The sequence below is a fragment of the Enhydra lutris genome, unplaced genomic scaffold (assembly GCF_002288905.1).
Source record: "Enhydra lutris kenyoni isolate GAN:26980312 unplaced genomic scaffold, ASM228890v2 scaffoldscaffold40, whole genome shotgun sequence".
NCBI lineage: Eukaryota > Metazoa > Chordata > Mammalia > Carnivora > Mustelidae > Enhydra > Enhydra lutris.
The window spans coordinates 17,824,591-17,840,088 of NW_019154124.1; the positions used below are offsets into that span (position 1 = coordinate 17,824,591).

Consider the following 15,498-nt stretch of genomic DNA (forward strand, 5'->3'; position numbering starts at 1 on the left):
TATTATAATAATAAGTATCGAAATCTAATTTCATTTGTACGTGGAGACAGCTTAATCTATTTTCTGATTAGTTTTTCATTTTGGCAGGTGTTTTCTGTTAACTCTCTGATAGGCTGGGGCTGGTTGGTAGAGAGTGTAGAAGGGACGTACTTCTTTTTATTTTTTTTCTTTTCTCGTTAAAAATTTTGGCAAAGGGGCGCCTGGGTGGCTCAGTGGGTTAAGCCTCTGCCTTTGACTCAGGTCATGATCTCAGAGTCCTGGGATCGAGTCCCACATCGGGCTCTGCTCTACGGAGAGCCTGCTTCCTCCTCTCTCTCTCTCTGCCTGCCTCTCTGACTACTTGTGATCTCTCTGTCAACTAAATAAATAAATTCTTAAAAAAAAAATTTTTTTGGCAAAATATACATAAAATATATCATCTTAGCCATTTTAAGTGTGTAGTTCAGTGGCATTAAGTGCATTCATATTGTTGTGCTACACCATCACCACTATCCATCCACAGAACTTTTTCGTCTTGCAGAACTGAAACTATACCCATTAAACGATAATTTCCCATTACCTCCTCCCCTCTTGCTTGTGGCAAACACCATTCTGCTTTCATCTTTATGACATTACTCTAGGTACTTCAGATAACTGAAACTATACAGTGTGTCCTCATTGTGACTGGCTTATTTCATTGAGTATAAAGTTTTTAGGGTTCATCCATATCGAAGCATTGTGTTCTTTTGTGTTCATCCATCTTGAATTAGAGTGTTCTTTTTTTAAGGTTGAATAGTACTTCATCATGTATCTGTACCACATTTTGTTTATCTTTTTATATGTCAGTGGTTGGTTGGTTGCCTCCACCTTTTGGCTGTTACTGCAGAGAGTGCTGCTATGAACATGGGTATACAAATATCTCTTCTAAACCCTGTTCTCAATTCTTTTGGGGATATACCTAGAAGCGGAGTCACTAATTATATGGTAAATTGTACACCAGTTTTTACTATTTTGAAGATTTTTTTTTTTAATTTATTTGACAGATCACAAGTAGGCAGAGAGGCAGGCAGAGAGAGACAGGAGGAGGCAGGCTCCCTGCTGAGCAGAGGGCCCGATGTGGGACTCGATCCCAGGACCCTGAGATCATGACCCGAGCCGAAGGCAGAGGCTTTAACCACTGAGCCACCCAGGCGCCCCAGTTTTTACTATTTTGAAAAACTTTCATACACAGCATAGCAGTTGTATCATTTCTCCTTCCTGTCGGTAGTATACAAGGCTTCTGATTTCTCCATATTCTCACCAGCCCTTTTATTTATTTATGGCTATATTTATATTATGGCTATTTTTCAGAATAGCCATCCTAATGAATAGATGATAGAGGAACATAATATTTCAACTTACTTTGTTATAAGCGCTCCTGTTTTGCCTCTTGGTCTAGTATTCCATCTTTGTTTTTCCCTCAATTTTTAATAATTTACTTCGCTTAAAGAGCAAAACAACCACATCTCTTTTGTATTAAGCATTTGTGATTGTTTTTGAGTCATTTGCAACAGAATTTAGGAATTAACTGAGGTAGTAGTGATGATGATAACAAAAGAAGTAGGAAACTCAAACCAATTCAAGTAATGTTAAATCCAGAATTAATGGATTATTGAATCTGTAGCTTCACATTTATGATGAATGGAAGTCCACAACCACCTTTATTTATTCACTGTTAATAATCACATACTAGATATTATAAAGTTCATGAATTAGAATGGTTGAAACTAAATAAAAATGATGCAAAATGAAATTTCTTATAACTGAAAGTTCTAAGATGAAGATAATGAATTTACGTTTTATTTGAAACCAAGAAAATGCAAAAGAAAAGTTAATTTTTTGCAAGGACATCTGGTTAACACAGCATGAGAATTCATTTAGTTTTATGTTTTGTATTTTACTATTTTCATTGGTTGAAAGGCACATTGTTTTTTTGTTTTAAAGATTTATTTATTTATTTATTTATTTGGTGAGAGAGAGACAGCTAGAGAGGGAGAGGGAGAAGCAGACTTCCCACTGAGCAGGGAGCCCGATGGGGGCGGTCCTGATCCCAGCGCCCTGGGATCACAACATGAGCCCATGGCAGATGCCACCCAGGTGCCTCTGAAAGGCACGTTGTTAAGTGAAAGAAGTCAGTTGCAGAAGAATCATATAATCACATAATTATCTATTCATATGAAATGTCTCAAACAGAAAAATCTGTAGAGACAGAAAATAGATTAGTGGTTTGCCTTAGGGATTTGGAGATGAGGGGTTAAGAGAGTGATAACTAATGGATATTGGATTCTTTTTTGAAGTGATAAAAATGTTCTAAAAGTGACTGTGGTGATGGTTGTTCATAACTGCATATTACAGAAACATCAAATTATATACTTTACGTGGGTGAGTTCTTGGTATGTACATCGTATCTCGGTAAAGTTGTTTAAAAAAATAAAGCTTTAAGGGGCGCCTGGGTGGTTCAGTGGGTTAAGCCGCTGCCTTCGGCTCGGGTCATGATCTCAGGGTCCTGGGATCGAGCCCCGCATTGGGCTCTCTGCTCAGCAGGGAGCCTGCTTCCTCCTCTCTCTCTGCCTGCCTCTCTGCCTGCTTGTGATCTTTCTCTGTCAAATAAATAAATAAAATCTTTAAAAAAAAAATAAAGCTTTAAAACTGGACAGTGCCTTAAAGAACCAACTTTCAGATATCTATAGTATTTCCATTTGTCATCCATTCCCAACTCTTGAGAAAATATTTTGTTTATTCAAGTCACTTTAACTTTCTCATTCATCCTGGATAGTAGCAAAGATTTTTCTCTAATATTTGCTTCTGAGAAAACAGATATAGAACACATAAGTGTTACTATAATAATTATATCATGAAGGCAGATTTTCATACTTGACTCTTTACTCACTTTCTGTTGAATCATAGTTTTTATACTTACCTTTCTGTAAGTAAGGGACTAGAAGCCAGATTGTCTTGTATACAGTCTAGGAGAGAAATCTTAGTCCTTTAGTCCCCAGATTATAGGGATCTATGACCAAAAATACTATTATGTGAGAAAATGTGAATGAATTAATTTTCTCACATGTCCATGGCCATGGCTATCATGGGGTTGTGGGAGAGCGTAGTTGCTTTGGTGCAGAGGCGGATGCATGGTAAATCTTTTCCAAGTGCTTTCAACTCATCTTTATTACAGCACTGAAGATGGTGTATAGTTAGATAATTGCATGTCTGTTTTTCTCAGATTGTGAATTCCTTGAAGGTAGGGACTACACTTGAGTTACTCAGCTTTATACCCTTGTATCTCTACTGTAGCCTTCTAGTTTTTAGGAAGGGCTGCATAAATGTTCACAGATTGGTGAGAGAAATTATGGGAACATAGAGACAAAGTGGGGATCGTAGACAGGGAAACGCTAGGTACTAAGAAGATTACCTTGGAAATTCTGTTTACTGTTTGTAAGGATCACAGACCCCTCCAAAATCTTAAATGTTTTACTTTGCCAAGTTGATGTCAAGTTACTATATTTCAGTTTTTAATTGTGTATGAATGTGGGTTGTTCATTCAGTTTAACACTTTATTTTACTTAGTCATTTTGTTATACCAACTAGTATCCCAAAATGAAATAATGAAATTTCTCATTTTGACAGCTTGAAATAACTGTGAATGTACCAGATATAGGCATAGCTGTTGTTGAACATCCACTGTCAAACACAGATGTGACTACTCAGGAGATGAGACAAGAAGAAAATTTGAAGGCATTATCTGTCGTAAGCACCCATTTTATTATGTTTTGTTTTTAATTTTTTGTTTACTTTCAAAAGAATGGAGGTTTATTTTGAAAGCTTTAAGTTTACCAGCCATTCTTGCTAATTTCTATCATGTAGGGAACTGTGAGTATGAATAGGAGAAACTGGTGAATAATCCATAGATTTTGTGTTTCAGTTGGAAAGCATTGATTTTTGTGTATGTGCCTGAAGAACTCTTAAGAGCCTCATAAATTTATGTTAAAGTTCTGTTGCATAAAATCTATATTATTATGGGGGCACCTGGGTGGCTCAGAAGGTTAGGCTTCTGCCTTCGGCTCAGGTCATGGTCTCAGAGTCCTGGGATCAAGCCCCATGTCGGGTTCTCTGCTCGCTGGGGAGTCTGTTTCTCCCTCTCTCTCTACCTGCCTCTCTGCCTACTTGTGATCTCTCTCTTTGTGTCAAATAAATAAAATCTTTAAAAAATCTATATTAAATATAAATTACTTAAAATATATTTAGTTGCATTTTGTTTGGTACTCTTTCCTATTTGGTTAGTATTTCTCTTGTTTTTGGAGAAGAAGACAGCAAATTCTACTTTTTTAACAACTTTATTTTTAAAAATTTTTTATTTTTTATAGATTTTATTTATTTATTTATTTGAGAAAGAGAGGGAGGTAGAGAAAGCACGGAAGGAGAGGGAGACTTCCCCTGAGCAGAGAGCCCAATGCAGGCCTTGATCCCAGGACTCTGGGATTATGACCTCAGTCAAAGGCAGACACTCAACCGACTGAGCCACCCAGGCGCGGCACCCTTTTTAACAACTTCATTAAGATACAGCTCACACGCCAAATAAGTCACCCACTGAAGTGTAATTCATTGGTTTCTGGTATATTTATAGATAGGTATAAATATTGTAATAGTCAATTTTAGAGCATTTCATCATGTCAGAATGATACCTTAGGTCTCAAAGCAGTTGTTCCCCATTTCCTCTCGACCCTCCCCAGGCTTAGGTAACTAGTAATCTACTTTTTGTCTCTATAGATTTTCTATTCTGGATGTTTCATACAAATTGACTCCTACAATATGATCTTTTATGCCTGGCATTTTTCACTTAGCATTCAGGTTCATCCATGTTCTAGCATGTATCAGTACTTCAATCCTTTTTGTGGTCATATAACTCTCCATGTAGACAGTACTGCATTTTGTCTATCTGTTCATGTGTTCATGGACATTTAGGTTGTTTCCATCTTTTGGCTTTTAAAAATAATGCTGCTTTAAACATTCACGTGCAAGTTTTTATACTGACATTACGTTTTCATTTCTGTTGGATACCTTCTTAGGAGTACAATTGCTGGCTCATATGGTAACTGTACGTTTAATCATTTGAGGAATTAGCAAAATGTTTCCCAAAGCTGCTGCACCATTTTAACATTCTCACCAGCAGTGTATGAGGGTTCTAATTTCATATCCTTACAAACATTTGTTACTTGACTTTTTGGATCTAGCCATACTTAGTGGATTCGAAATGGCACCTTGTTAACGATTTTGATTTGGATTCCCTAATGACTCATGTCATCAAGCATGTTTTCATGTGGTTATTGGCCATTTTTATATCATCTTTGCAGAAATGTCTATTCAGAACCTTTTCCCATTTTTTAAAATTACTGGTCTATTTGTCTTTTTATTATTGAGTTTGTCTGGATACAAATCTCTTATCACATATATGATTTGCAAATATTTTCTTCTGTAAGTTGTATTTTAATTTTCTTGATGGTTCACTCTAAAGTACAAAAGTTTTTAATTGTGATGAAGTCCAATTTATCTTTTTTCTTTTGTTATTCATGCTTTTTTGTAATATCTAAGATTTCTTCGTGAAAGCCAAGGTCCTCAAGATTTACTCCAATTTTTCTTCTAATAGTTTTATTTATTTCTTATTTTTTTGAGAGAGAGAGTGCGCACACAAGCAGGGGTTGGGGGTAGGGGCACAGGGAGAGGGAGAGAATTTTTAGCTGGACATGAAGCCTGACATGGGGGCTCGATCTCATGACCATGGGATCATGACCTGAGCCGCAATCAAGAGTTAGACACTCAACTGACTGAGCCACTCAGGCGTCCCACTTCTTCTTTTTTTTTTAAGATTTTATTTATTTGACAGAGATCACAAGTAGGCAGAGAGGCAGGCAGAGAGAAGAGGAAGCAGGCTCCCGGCTGAGCATAAAACCCGATGCGGGGCTTGATCCCAGGACCCTGGGATCATGACCTGAACTGAAGGCAGAGGCTTTAACCCACTGAGCCCCCCATGCACCCCTCCAGGCATCCCACTTCTAATAGTTTTATAGATTTTACTAGAGTTGTATATTTAGGTCTTTAATCAACTTTGAATTGATTTTTGTATGTGGTGTGATGTTACAGTTCTTCATTCTCTACATGTGACTGTACAGTTGTTGCAGTATTTCTTTGAAAAGACTGTTTTTCCCTCATTGAATTACCTTGCATTTTTGTCAAAAATAAATCAGCTGTACGTGTGAATTTATTTCTGAATTCTTATCTCTATTCCTTGATTTATATGTCTGTCCTTATACCAGTGATGCTCCATTGATTGCAGTTTCTTTGTGTAAGTTTTGGAATTGGGAAAGTGTGAGTCATCCTACTTGATTCTTTGTTTAGAATTGTTTTGGCTTTTGAGGGACTCTTGCAATTCCATATGAATTTTAAAAATTTGTCAGTTTCTGGACATTATCTAAGATTCTGATTGGGATTACATTGAATCTGTAGATCATTTTGAGGGAGCTAGTCCCATCTTAATACTGAGTCTTCCAATCCAAGAACATGGATATTTGCCCATTTACGTAGGTTGTCTTTGATTTTTTTCAGCAGTGTTTCATACTTTGCAGTGCACTTCCTTTGTTAAATTTATTATCAAGTATGTTATTATTTTTGATGCTGTTGTGAATAGAATTGTTTTCTCAGTTTCACTTTCAGGTTTTTTATTGCAAGTGTCTAGAAATACAATTGGTTTTTGTATATTGGTCTTGCGTACTGCAACTTTGCTGAACTCTTTAGTTTTTTCTTTTTTAATGAATTTAGCTCTTATTCAGAATTAAATAAGCAAAAATTTAAGAAATATTCACAAAGTACTTACATAAAAGAAAGTTAATAGGGACAGTCACAAGTTTGCAACAAATAATTATAGAAGTACTCAGGGCAGCATGAATATAAACCATGTCACAGCATAGTGATCTAATTGTGAAATGAATAATGCATAACTAACATTTGCACCAAGATCAGAATTAAAAAATAAACATACTTTAAAAGCTTAGTTCTACATTAAGCTTCTTCTCTTCCCCAGATCCTTAGTGAGTTTATACTCTGTAACCTTGATGAGTTTATACTATGTAATTCTTTTAAACAAACATACCATGTCAAACTATAAATTATATAGATGGATAGTGTGAAAAGCCTCCTAAAATGTACAAACTAACTGGTACTGAATTGTGAGCTCTTTAGTTCTAATAGTTTTTTCTTTCCTTTTTTTTTTTTTTTTTTAGTGGATTCCGTAGGATTTTCTACATATGAGATCATGACATGTGACTAGAGATGGTTTTTAGTTCTGCCTTTCTGTATTGGTTTCTCAGTGCTGCTATAACAAAATGCCATGAACAAGGTAGTTCAAAATTATAGGAGGTTATTTTTTTATCGTTCTGGAGGCTGGTCCAAAAATCGAGGTGCCACCTTCTGGAGGCTCTGAGGGAAAACCATTCTGGCCTTTCTCCTACTTTCTAATAGTTGCCACCAGACCTTGTCATTCCTTGGCTTGTGGCAGCACATTTCCAATTTCTGCCTCCAATGCCACATGGTAATCTCCCTGTATGTGCATCTCTATGACTTTTTTCTTCTAAAGACACCTCTCATATTGGATAGGGCCAACCCTAATCCAGTATGACCTCCTGTTAACTTTATTACATCTAAAAAGGTCTTATTTACAAATAAGGTTACATTCATGTTACTGGGGTTAGGACTTCAACATATCTTTCTGGGTGAAAGAATTCAGTTTATAACTGAGTTTTCTTTTTTTTTTTTCTCTTTTCTCTTTTTTAAAGATTTTATTTATTTACTGACAGAGAGAGAGCACAAGCAGGGGGGAGTAGGGGGAGAGGGAGAGGGAGAAGTAGGGTGCCCGCTGAGCAGGGAGCCCAATGCGGGACTGGATCTCAGGACCCTGGGATCATGATCTGAGCAGAAGGCAGATGCTTGACCACCTTAGCCACCCACATGCCCCATCTTACAGTGCTTTTCACTCAGCATGTCTTTTATTTCTTTTCTTTTCTTTCTTTTTTTTTTTAAAGATTTTATTTATTTATTTGACAGAGAGAACATAAGTAGGCAGGAGGCAGACAGAGGGAGAGGGAGAAACAGGCTCTCCCTGAGCAGGGAGCCTGATGAGGGACTTGATCCCAGGACTGTGGAATCATGACCTGAGCCAAAGGCAGCCGCTTAACTGACTGAGCCACAGGCGCCCCAGCATGTCTTTTATTTCTGCTTACCTAATTGCCCTTGCTAGAACCTCCAGTATAGTGGTGAACAAAAATGGTGAGAGTGAGCATTTTTGTCTCATTACTGGTCTGAGAGGAAAGTATTGAGCCTTTCACCATTAAGTTTGATGTTAGCTGTGGACTTTTCCTGTTTTATTTTTTTATCAAACTGAAGATGTTCTAGTCTTTTCCTAGTTTACATAACAGTATTATCATGAAAGGGTGTTGGATGTTGTCCTGTGCTTTTTCTACATCTATTGAGATGATCATGTGATTTTACCTTTTTATTGTATTGATGTCATGTATTACATTGAATTTTGATATTAAATAAAAAAATTCTTGGGGCACCTGGGTGGCTCAGTGGGTTAAGCCTCTGCCTTCAGCTCAGGTCATGATCTCAGGGTCCTGGGATCGAGGCCCACTTGGGCTGTCTGCTCAGCAGGTAGCCTCCTTCCCCCCGCTCTCTGTCTGCCACTCTGCCTACTTGTGATCTCTGTCAAATAAATTAAGTCTTTAAAAAAATTGCATCCAACTTTTATATGTTGCTGTGTTTGGTTTGCTGGTATTTTATTGATTTTTTTGTGTGTGCAAGTTCATACTAAATAATTCTGTTTTCTATTACGAATCTGACACCAGATTCTTGTGGTGTCAGGAGCTGAAGTCCTGTTCTTTGTAGAAAGAAAGCCTTCCAGCTGGGGCCTGCAAGGAGAAAAGACCCTGTTTTCTTGGTTGCAGGTTCTGAGGTGGGGTCTCTGCTTCACTGAGCTGGGAAGAAGGAGGGGGAGAGAGCAGTCTTAGTTCAAAACCACAGGCTCTCTACTCTGTTACTGTATTTTCATCAGTTTTCGCAGAAAGATGTGTCTTTTGCCCTAGGAACATTTCCATTTAATTCCATTTAAATGTTTGTTTTTAATAAATTTCACCAGTTTCACTGAAGAGAGGGTTAGCAGAGCTCCTTATGATATATTGGGCATAAATCATGTAACTTTTTAATATGTTAAAATTCATTTTCACCTAGTGTGAAAAATTGGCAGTATTCTTTAGTTTTTGGTTTCCACTGGTTTAAAACTAGTGACAGATACGACTGAAGTTCAAGGATTATGAAAGTGAAGGAGTAAATTAAGAATGGTAGGTGCACATGGTAAATGCAATATGATTAGAGTTAAAAATTTGCATGTAGGGGCTCCTGGGTGGCTCGGTGGGTTAAGCTTCTGCCTTCAGCTCAGGTCGTGATCTCAGGGTCCTGGGATCGAGTCCTGCATTGAGCTCTTTGCTCAATGGGGAGCCTGCTTCCCTCTCTCTTTCTCTGCCTGCCTCTCTGCCTACTTGTGATCTCTCTGTCAAATAAATAAATAAAATCTTTAAAAAAATTTGCATGTAATACAAGGAAAAGGTAAAATAAGGAGCAAGAGACAAAATAACTTGGCTTTTAAATTACTTCTGTATGAAACAATAAATAATTGTATAGGGAGAAAACAGTTTGCACTCCTTTGTAATCAGAAACATTGAAGAACTGTAAAACATCATGGATTTTGAGACACAGAACATATATTTGGGAAAATACATGTAAGACATTGCTTATCTTTTCCTCTTTTAGGAAATGAACACAGATGAACATACCCAAGATGAAACAGGTAACTGTTAATAAGGAAACTGATAAAACTACTTGGTTAACACTAACAAAGTGATTTAGTATTGGTGTTAGTTAGCAAGTGAGTAATTTCACTGGAGAGTTGAACAAAATGTTTTAACTGTTGTATATATTACCCCTAGGAGAAACTTGGATTCTTGGAATAATTACTTTATGAAGTGAGTTAAGAGTTAAATGTTTAATAAAGAAATATTACTTACTTCCTCTGTTCTGCCCAGATGTATTTTCTCTGAAGGTATTAAGTTATTTAGTAGGAGGAAGGAATTTTCAATGAGTAAAAGCTAACAATTAATGATTTCTTATTTTGTAGTAACCAGTACTGCTGTAAGGAATTAATGGTAGGCAGGATATTGAAACTTGTTACTAGAGAATAAATGCTTGAATTAAAAATGTTTTATAAGTAAACAAACTTCAATTTTCAGCTTCCTTTTTCTGTTTTAATGTTGGTGTATTTCCTCACAAGGTACCAGTGATGGAAGCACTGAAGCTGCTATAACGTTACTTGCAATGGGAGATCTAGTGTTGCAGTCAGAGATCGGGGCAGAACAGAGTGATGGTAAGAATGAAAGTTAAGTCTTAACTGAGAAAAGCCTTTTAAAGTACAGCTTTTAAGAAATTATACCCACAGCTGAGTAATAAGTCAGTACCTGCCTTTTACATTTGAAGTTGGCATTGCCAACTTCATTTTTTTCCCCCAGAAAAAGGTAATATTGTGTGCATTGATCCGTCTAACTTAGTCCCTTTAGATGTAGTGGCCACCATTTCAAAACAGTGCACTTGGTTTATTAAGAAAACTTTCTATTCCTGGAACAATCTAGTGAGTCCTTTACTTTTCTCATCATAAACGTTGATTAACTGAACCCATTGATCACTGATCATTTAACACATATTTCCTTAGCAAAGGGACTTCTGCTTTGGATTGTCTTCACAGTTAACTGATAATCACATATAGTATGAAGGAACAATAGCAGTCATTGAAATAATTTAATTGCAACTATTCTGTTAGTTTGGACTGAGCCAAAAGATATGTCAACTCAGATTTTCACAGTATTTTAGGCTGAGCTTATGGAGTACCTTCTATTTTAAGTCTACTAAATGGATAGTTAACTATAGTCCTGTTAATTATTTTATCTGGAGATGAGTGGCCTGCCATTTGTTTTAGGTGTTAGACTTCTAGCCCCATAACTATATATTTATCAGGAAATTTTCTGGTCTGTTTTCCTTACAGAGTCTCATTTCTCTCTTTCTCTCTCTCTCTCTCTCTCCTTTTTTTTTTTTTTTTGAGCAAACTGTATACCCAGTGTGGGGCTTGAACTCATGACCCCAAGATCAAGAGTCACATATTCTACTGACTTAGCCAGGCAGGTGCCGGTATACAGCGCCTTTCTCAACGGCAGAGTATTACTTTTGTGACAGCACCTGTCACAAATCTCTAGAACATAAAAACAGGTTTTAAAAATTTGTGAATGAAGGTGATCCTATCTTGAAACTCATTTGAGGCTGTGTAGTTAGTCAAGATAACAGATTCATTTTTACTTCCTTTTTTTCCCCTTAAGGTTTTATTTATTTATTTGTCAGAGAGAGAGAGAGAGCACAGCAGGGGGAGCACAGATAAAGGGAGAAGCAGGCTCCCTGCTGAGCAAGGAGCCTGAAGTGAGACGTGATCCTGGGACTCTGGGATCATGACCTGAGCTGAAGGCAGACCCCCAACTGACTGAGCCACCCAGGCGTCCCTCATTTTTACTTCTGATAGCACAAGAATTCTAGTCTGTAAGAATGATTTGGCCTAGAACAAGTCAAATCTCTGGCATAAAATATATAATCATATTTATTATTTTTTAAAGATTTTATTTATTTTTGAGAGAGAGAGAGAGCATATGTATAGGGGGGAAGGGCAGAGGGAGAAGCAGGGGAGAAGGGAAAAGGGAGAAGATCTTAGGACCCTGAGATCATGACCTGAGCCAAAGACAGACCTTTAACTGACTGAGCCACCCAGGCGCCCTGATCATGTATTTAAATTCAGAATGAAAAAGAGTAAACTTTAAAAAGTAATATAGAATTTTATAGTTGCTTAATGTTGAGGGATTTATTTTCTTTGGATGTCTACTTGTATTGGGTCAATTTTAATTTTCTGTTCTTTTCTGTAATAGGAGTATGTGTACTTCTTGATGTTCATTCAAAGGATAAAAGCTGTGTTCCTTTTAGCCCAGATAATGTAAATCACAAAATTGTTCGTGAATGTCAGGAGCTTTCTTCACCTGTCAATAGTACATCTCCTTCTTCATTAGAAGAAAACAAGATTGTATTGGAAGAGCAAAGTACTAAAGAAGAAATTGGTTTAGTGGAGAAAGTAAAGGAAAACGCTGTATCAACCAGGTTTATTTTGCTTTATTAAACTCTTGAGTTTTACAGTATTCAATTAATAAATATATTTAAACTATCATTTTAGTTAATAGCTTTTGAGTAATACTTGTGTAAGTGTAAAGTAGGCATTGCTGATTTCTCAGCCTTTATTTTTTTAAGTATTTATTTATTTGAGGGAGAGGGAGTGTGAGCAAGAGAGAGACAGAAGGAGCAAGGGGAGGGGCAGGAGAGAGGGAGAAGCAGACTCCTCACTGGGCAGGGAGCCTGATTTGGGGATCGATCCTGGGACTCCGGGATTGTGACCTCAGCATAGGGCAGACACTTAACCAACTGAGCCACCCAGGTGCCCCAGTTTCTCAGCCTTTAAAGTGAGAGGATAGGCTGGTTTGATTTTAGTTTCATGGTTTGCTTTTTTTTTTCTTAAGATTTTATTTGTGAGAGAGAGAGAGAGAGAGCATGAGCAGGGGGAAGAGGCAGAGGAAGAGTTATAAGCAGACTCCCCACTGAGCAGGAAGCCTGACACGGGGTTCCATCCCAGGACCCTGGGATTATGACCTGAGCCAAAGGCAGATACTTAACTGAATGAGCCACCCAGGCACCCATGGCTTGCACTTTTTTTTTTTCCCTAATACATTTTTTTTAAGTAGACCCCACACCCCACGTGGGGCTTGAACTCAGGAGATCAAGAGCCACATGCTCTACTCACTGAGCCAGCTGAGCGCCCTTAATGGTTTGCATATTAAAGTAAATGTAATATGTGCATCTTTGAAGCTTTAATGAAATAGTTTTCTGTAAATATGGTCTCTGTTTTATAAACATGGTCCAGATTCTCTTCCCTTCTCCAGACTTGCAGTAAAATTGCCACTGTATATTTTCTGCATTAAAAAATGAACACTTACGGATATTGTGGCACCTAAGAAGGTAGCACATAACTGTATCAGAATGTCTGAAGGTGAGAGAGATAGTTATTACATGGTTGATGGATTTTTCTCTTCCCATCTTTCTTCTAGGAATACAACTTCTGAAGTGACCAGTAATTTGAGAATAAGAAGTAGATTTGCCAAGCCTAAACCAAATCTTAAGACTTCAGGGACCAGTAGGTTTGGTGTTCATCAGGAAGTTCCCAATTTGTTTATAAACAAAGGAGAAGTGGTAGAAAGTCAAAGAGGTAAATTTTGTTCCCTTAAACAGCTACAAAATTATATTTACAAGAGAAATCACATTAGCATTTCAAATGGAATATTCATTTAAAATTATTTTAATTTAGTATTAAAAAGTTTCAAAAAGTAGAATGAGCTATAAAAGAAATACCAATAAAAAAAAAAAGAAAAAAAAAGAAATACCAATAAATCCATCAACTAGCTTCAGTCATTATTACCATTTTTCTGTTTAGTTGACCCAAAACCCAAAATAACATGGGTTTGAACCCCATGGGTCCACAATACATGGATTTTAAAAAAAGATTTTATTTATTTATATATAGCAGGTAGGAGAGGGAAGAAGGAGAGAGAGAATCCCAAGCAGAGTCCGTGCTGAGCATGGAGCCTGATGTGGGGCTTGATCTTGACCCCAAGAGCATGACCTGAGCTGAAATCAAGAGTTAGATGCTTAGCTGCTTGAGCCACCCAGGTGCTCCATACATGGATTTTTTTTTTTAAGTTTTAAAATATGTTTTATTGGGGCACCTGGGTGGCTCTGCGGGTTAAAGCCTCTGCCTTCGGCTCAGGTCATGATCTCAGGGTCCTGGGATCGAGCCCCACATCAGGCTCTCTGCTCGGCAGGGAGCCTGCTTCCTCCTCTCTCTCTGTCTGCCTCTCTGCCTACTTGTGATTTCTGTCTGTCAAATAAATAAATAAAATCTTTAAAATATGTTTTATTTGGAAATAATTTCAAACTTACAGAAAACTTACAAGAATAAGAAATAGTACAAAGAACATCCAGATACCTCTTGTATGTAAGCTTACACTTAATTATACATGGAGTTTTTTTGATAAAGACAGTACAGTACTATCAATGTATTTTCTTTTTCTTATGATTTTCTTTTTTTAAATTAAATTTTACTTATTTATTTGAGAGAGAGGAGAGCACAGAGGGAGAGTGAGAGAGAGAAGCAGACTCCCTGCCGAGCAGGTAGCCCTGTGTGGGGCTTGATCCCAGGACCCTGAGATCATAACCTGAGCCAAAGGCAGATGCTTAACTGACTGAGCCACCCAGGCATCTCTTCCTTAGCATTTTCTTAATAACATTTTATTTGTTTGAGCTTACTTTATTGTAAGAATATAATATCTAATACATAAAAGTTAGAAAATATATGTTAATCGACTTAAATCATCAGTAAGGCATCTGGTCAACAGCAGACTGTTAGTTGTCAGGTTTTTTGAGATTGAGATATGCAGAATTTCTACCGCATGGGAGCTTTGTGCCCTTAACCCCCATGTTGTACAAGAGTTAACTATATTTACTTAACGTTTTTGTCATATTTTGTGTGTGTGTGTGTGTACGTGAATATTCAAGCAAACAGTTTTTAAAAAGCTATACATGCATGTGGTAAAAAATAAGACATTGTCCCCAAGTTATAGAATTTAATAAACTTCTTTGGTTCCCAGTCCCCAATCTCATCTCTAGTGGTAAATTGCCATTAAGTTTTTTTCATGGACTTCCATTATTTTATAGACATAAGCATCTAAATGTGGGACTGTGTGTACATAGATAGATACATCAGTATATATATAAACACATGTATTTAAATATTAATATATAATAAATATTAATATATTTGTCAATATATTTAAATAACATATAATATATCATATATTAAATATAACATTTAAATATATGTCATTCCTTTCAGAAAGAACAAAATTATGAGCATACTATATCGTATATACTGTTTAGCACATTTATTTATTTACTTATTTTTTAAGATTATTTATTTGAGAGAGAGAGAGAGTGCCTGGTGGAGAGGCAGAGGGAGAGGAAGGGAGAGTCCCAAGCAGACCCTGGCTGAGCCTGGAGCCCTACTCAGGGATCAATTCCATGACCCTGAGGTCATGACCTGAGCTGAAACCAAGAGTTGGATGCTTAACCCACTGCATTATGCGGGCACCCTTTGTTCAGTACTTTTTTTTTTTTTTTTTTTTTTAAGATTTTATTTATTTATTTGACACAGAGAGAGACACACACACACACATAGCAAGAGAGGGAACA

The 15,498-nt window shown here is 37.0% G+C and overlaps 1 protein-coding gene across 1 annotated transcript in view; it reads left to right on the forward strand.

The window, feature by feature from the left end:
* The window catches only part of LOC111155253 (B double prime 1, subunit of RNA polymerase III transcription initiation factor IIIB), a 92,606-nt gene that overhangs the window by 55,705 nt on the left and 21,403 nt on the right, over nucleotides 1-15,498 (forward strand). The window contains exons 26-30 of the mRNA XM_022515359.1: nucleotides 3,646-3,765; nucleotides 9,874-9,910; nucleotides 10,391-10,483; nucleotides 12,078-12,303; nucleotides 13,302-13,459. Coding sequence (XP_022371067.1) covers nucleotides 3,646-3,765; nucleotides 9,874-9,910; nucleotides 10,391-10,483; nucleotides 12,078-12,303; nucleotides 13,302-13,459 — 634 coding nt within the window. The remainder of the gene's footprint in view (nucleotides 1-3,645; nucleotides 3,766-9,873; nucleotides 9,911-10,390; nucleotides 10,484-12,077; nucleotides 12,304-13,301; nucleotides 13,460-15,498) is intronic.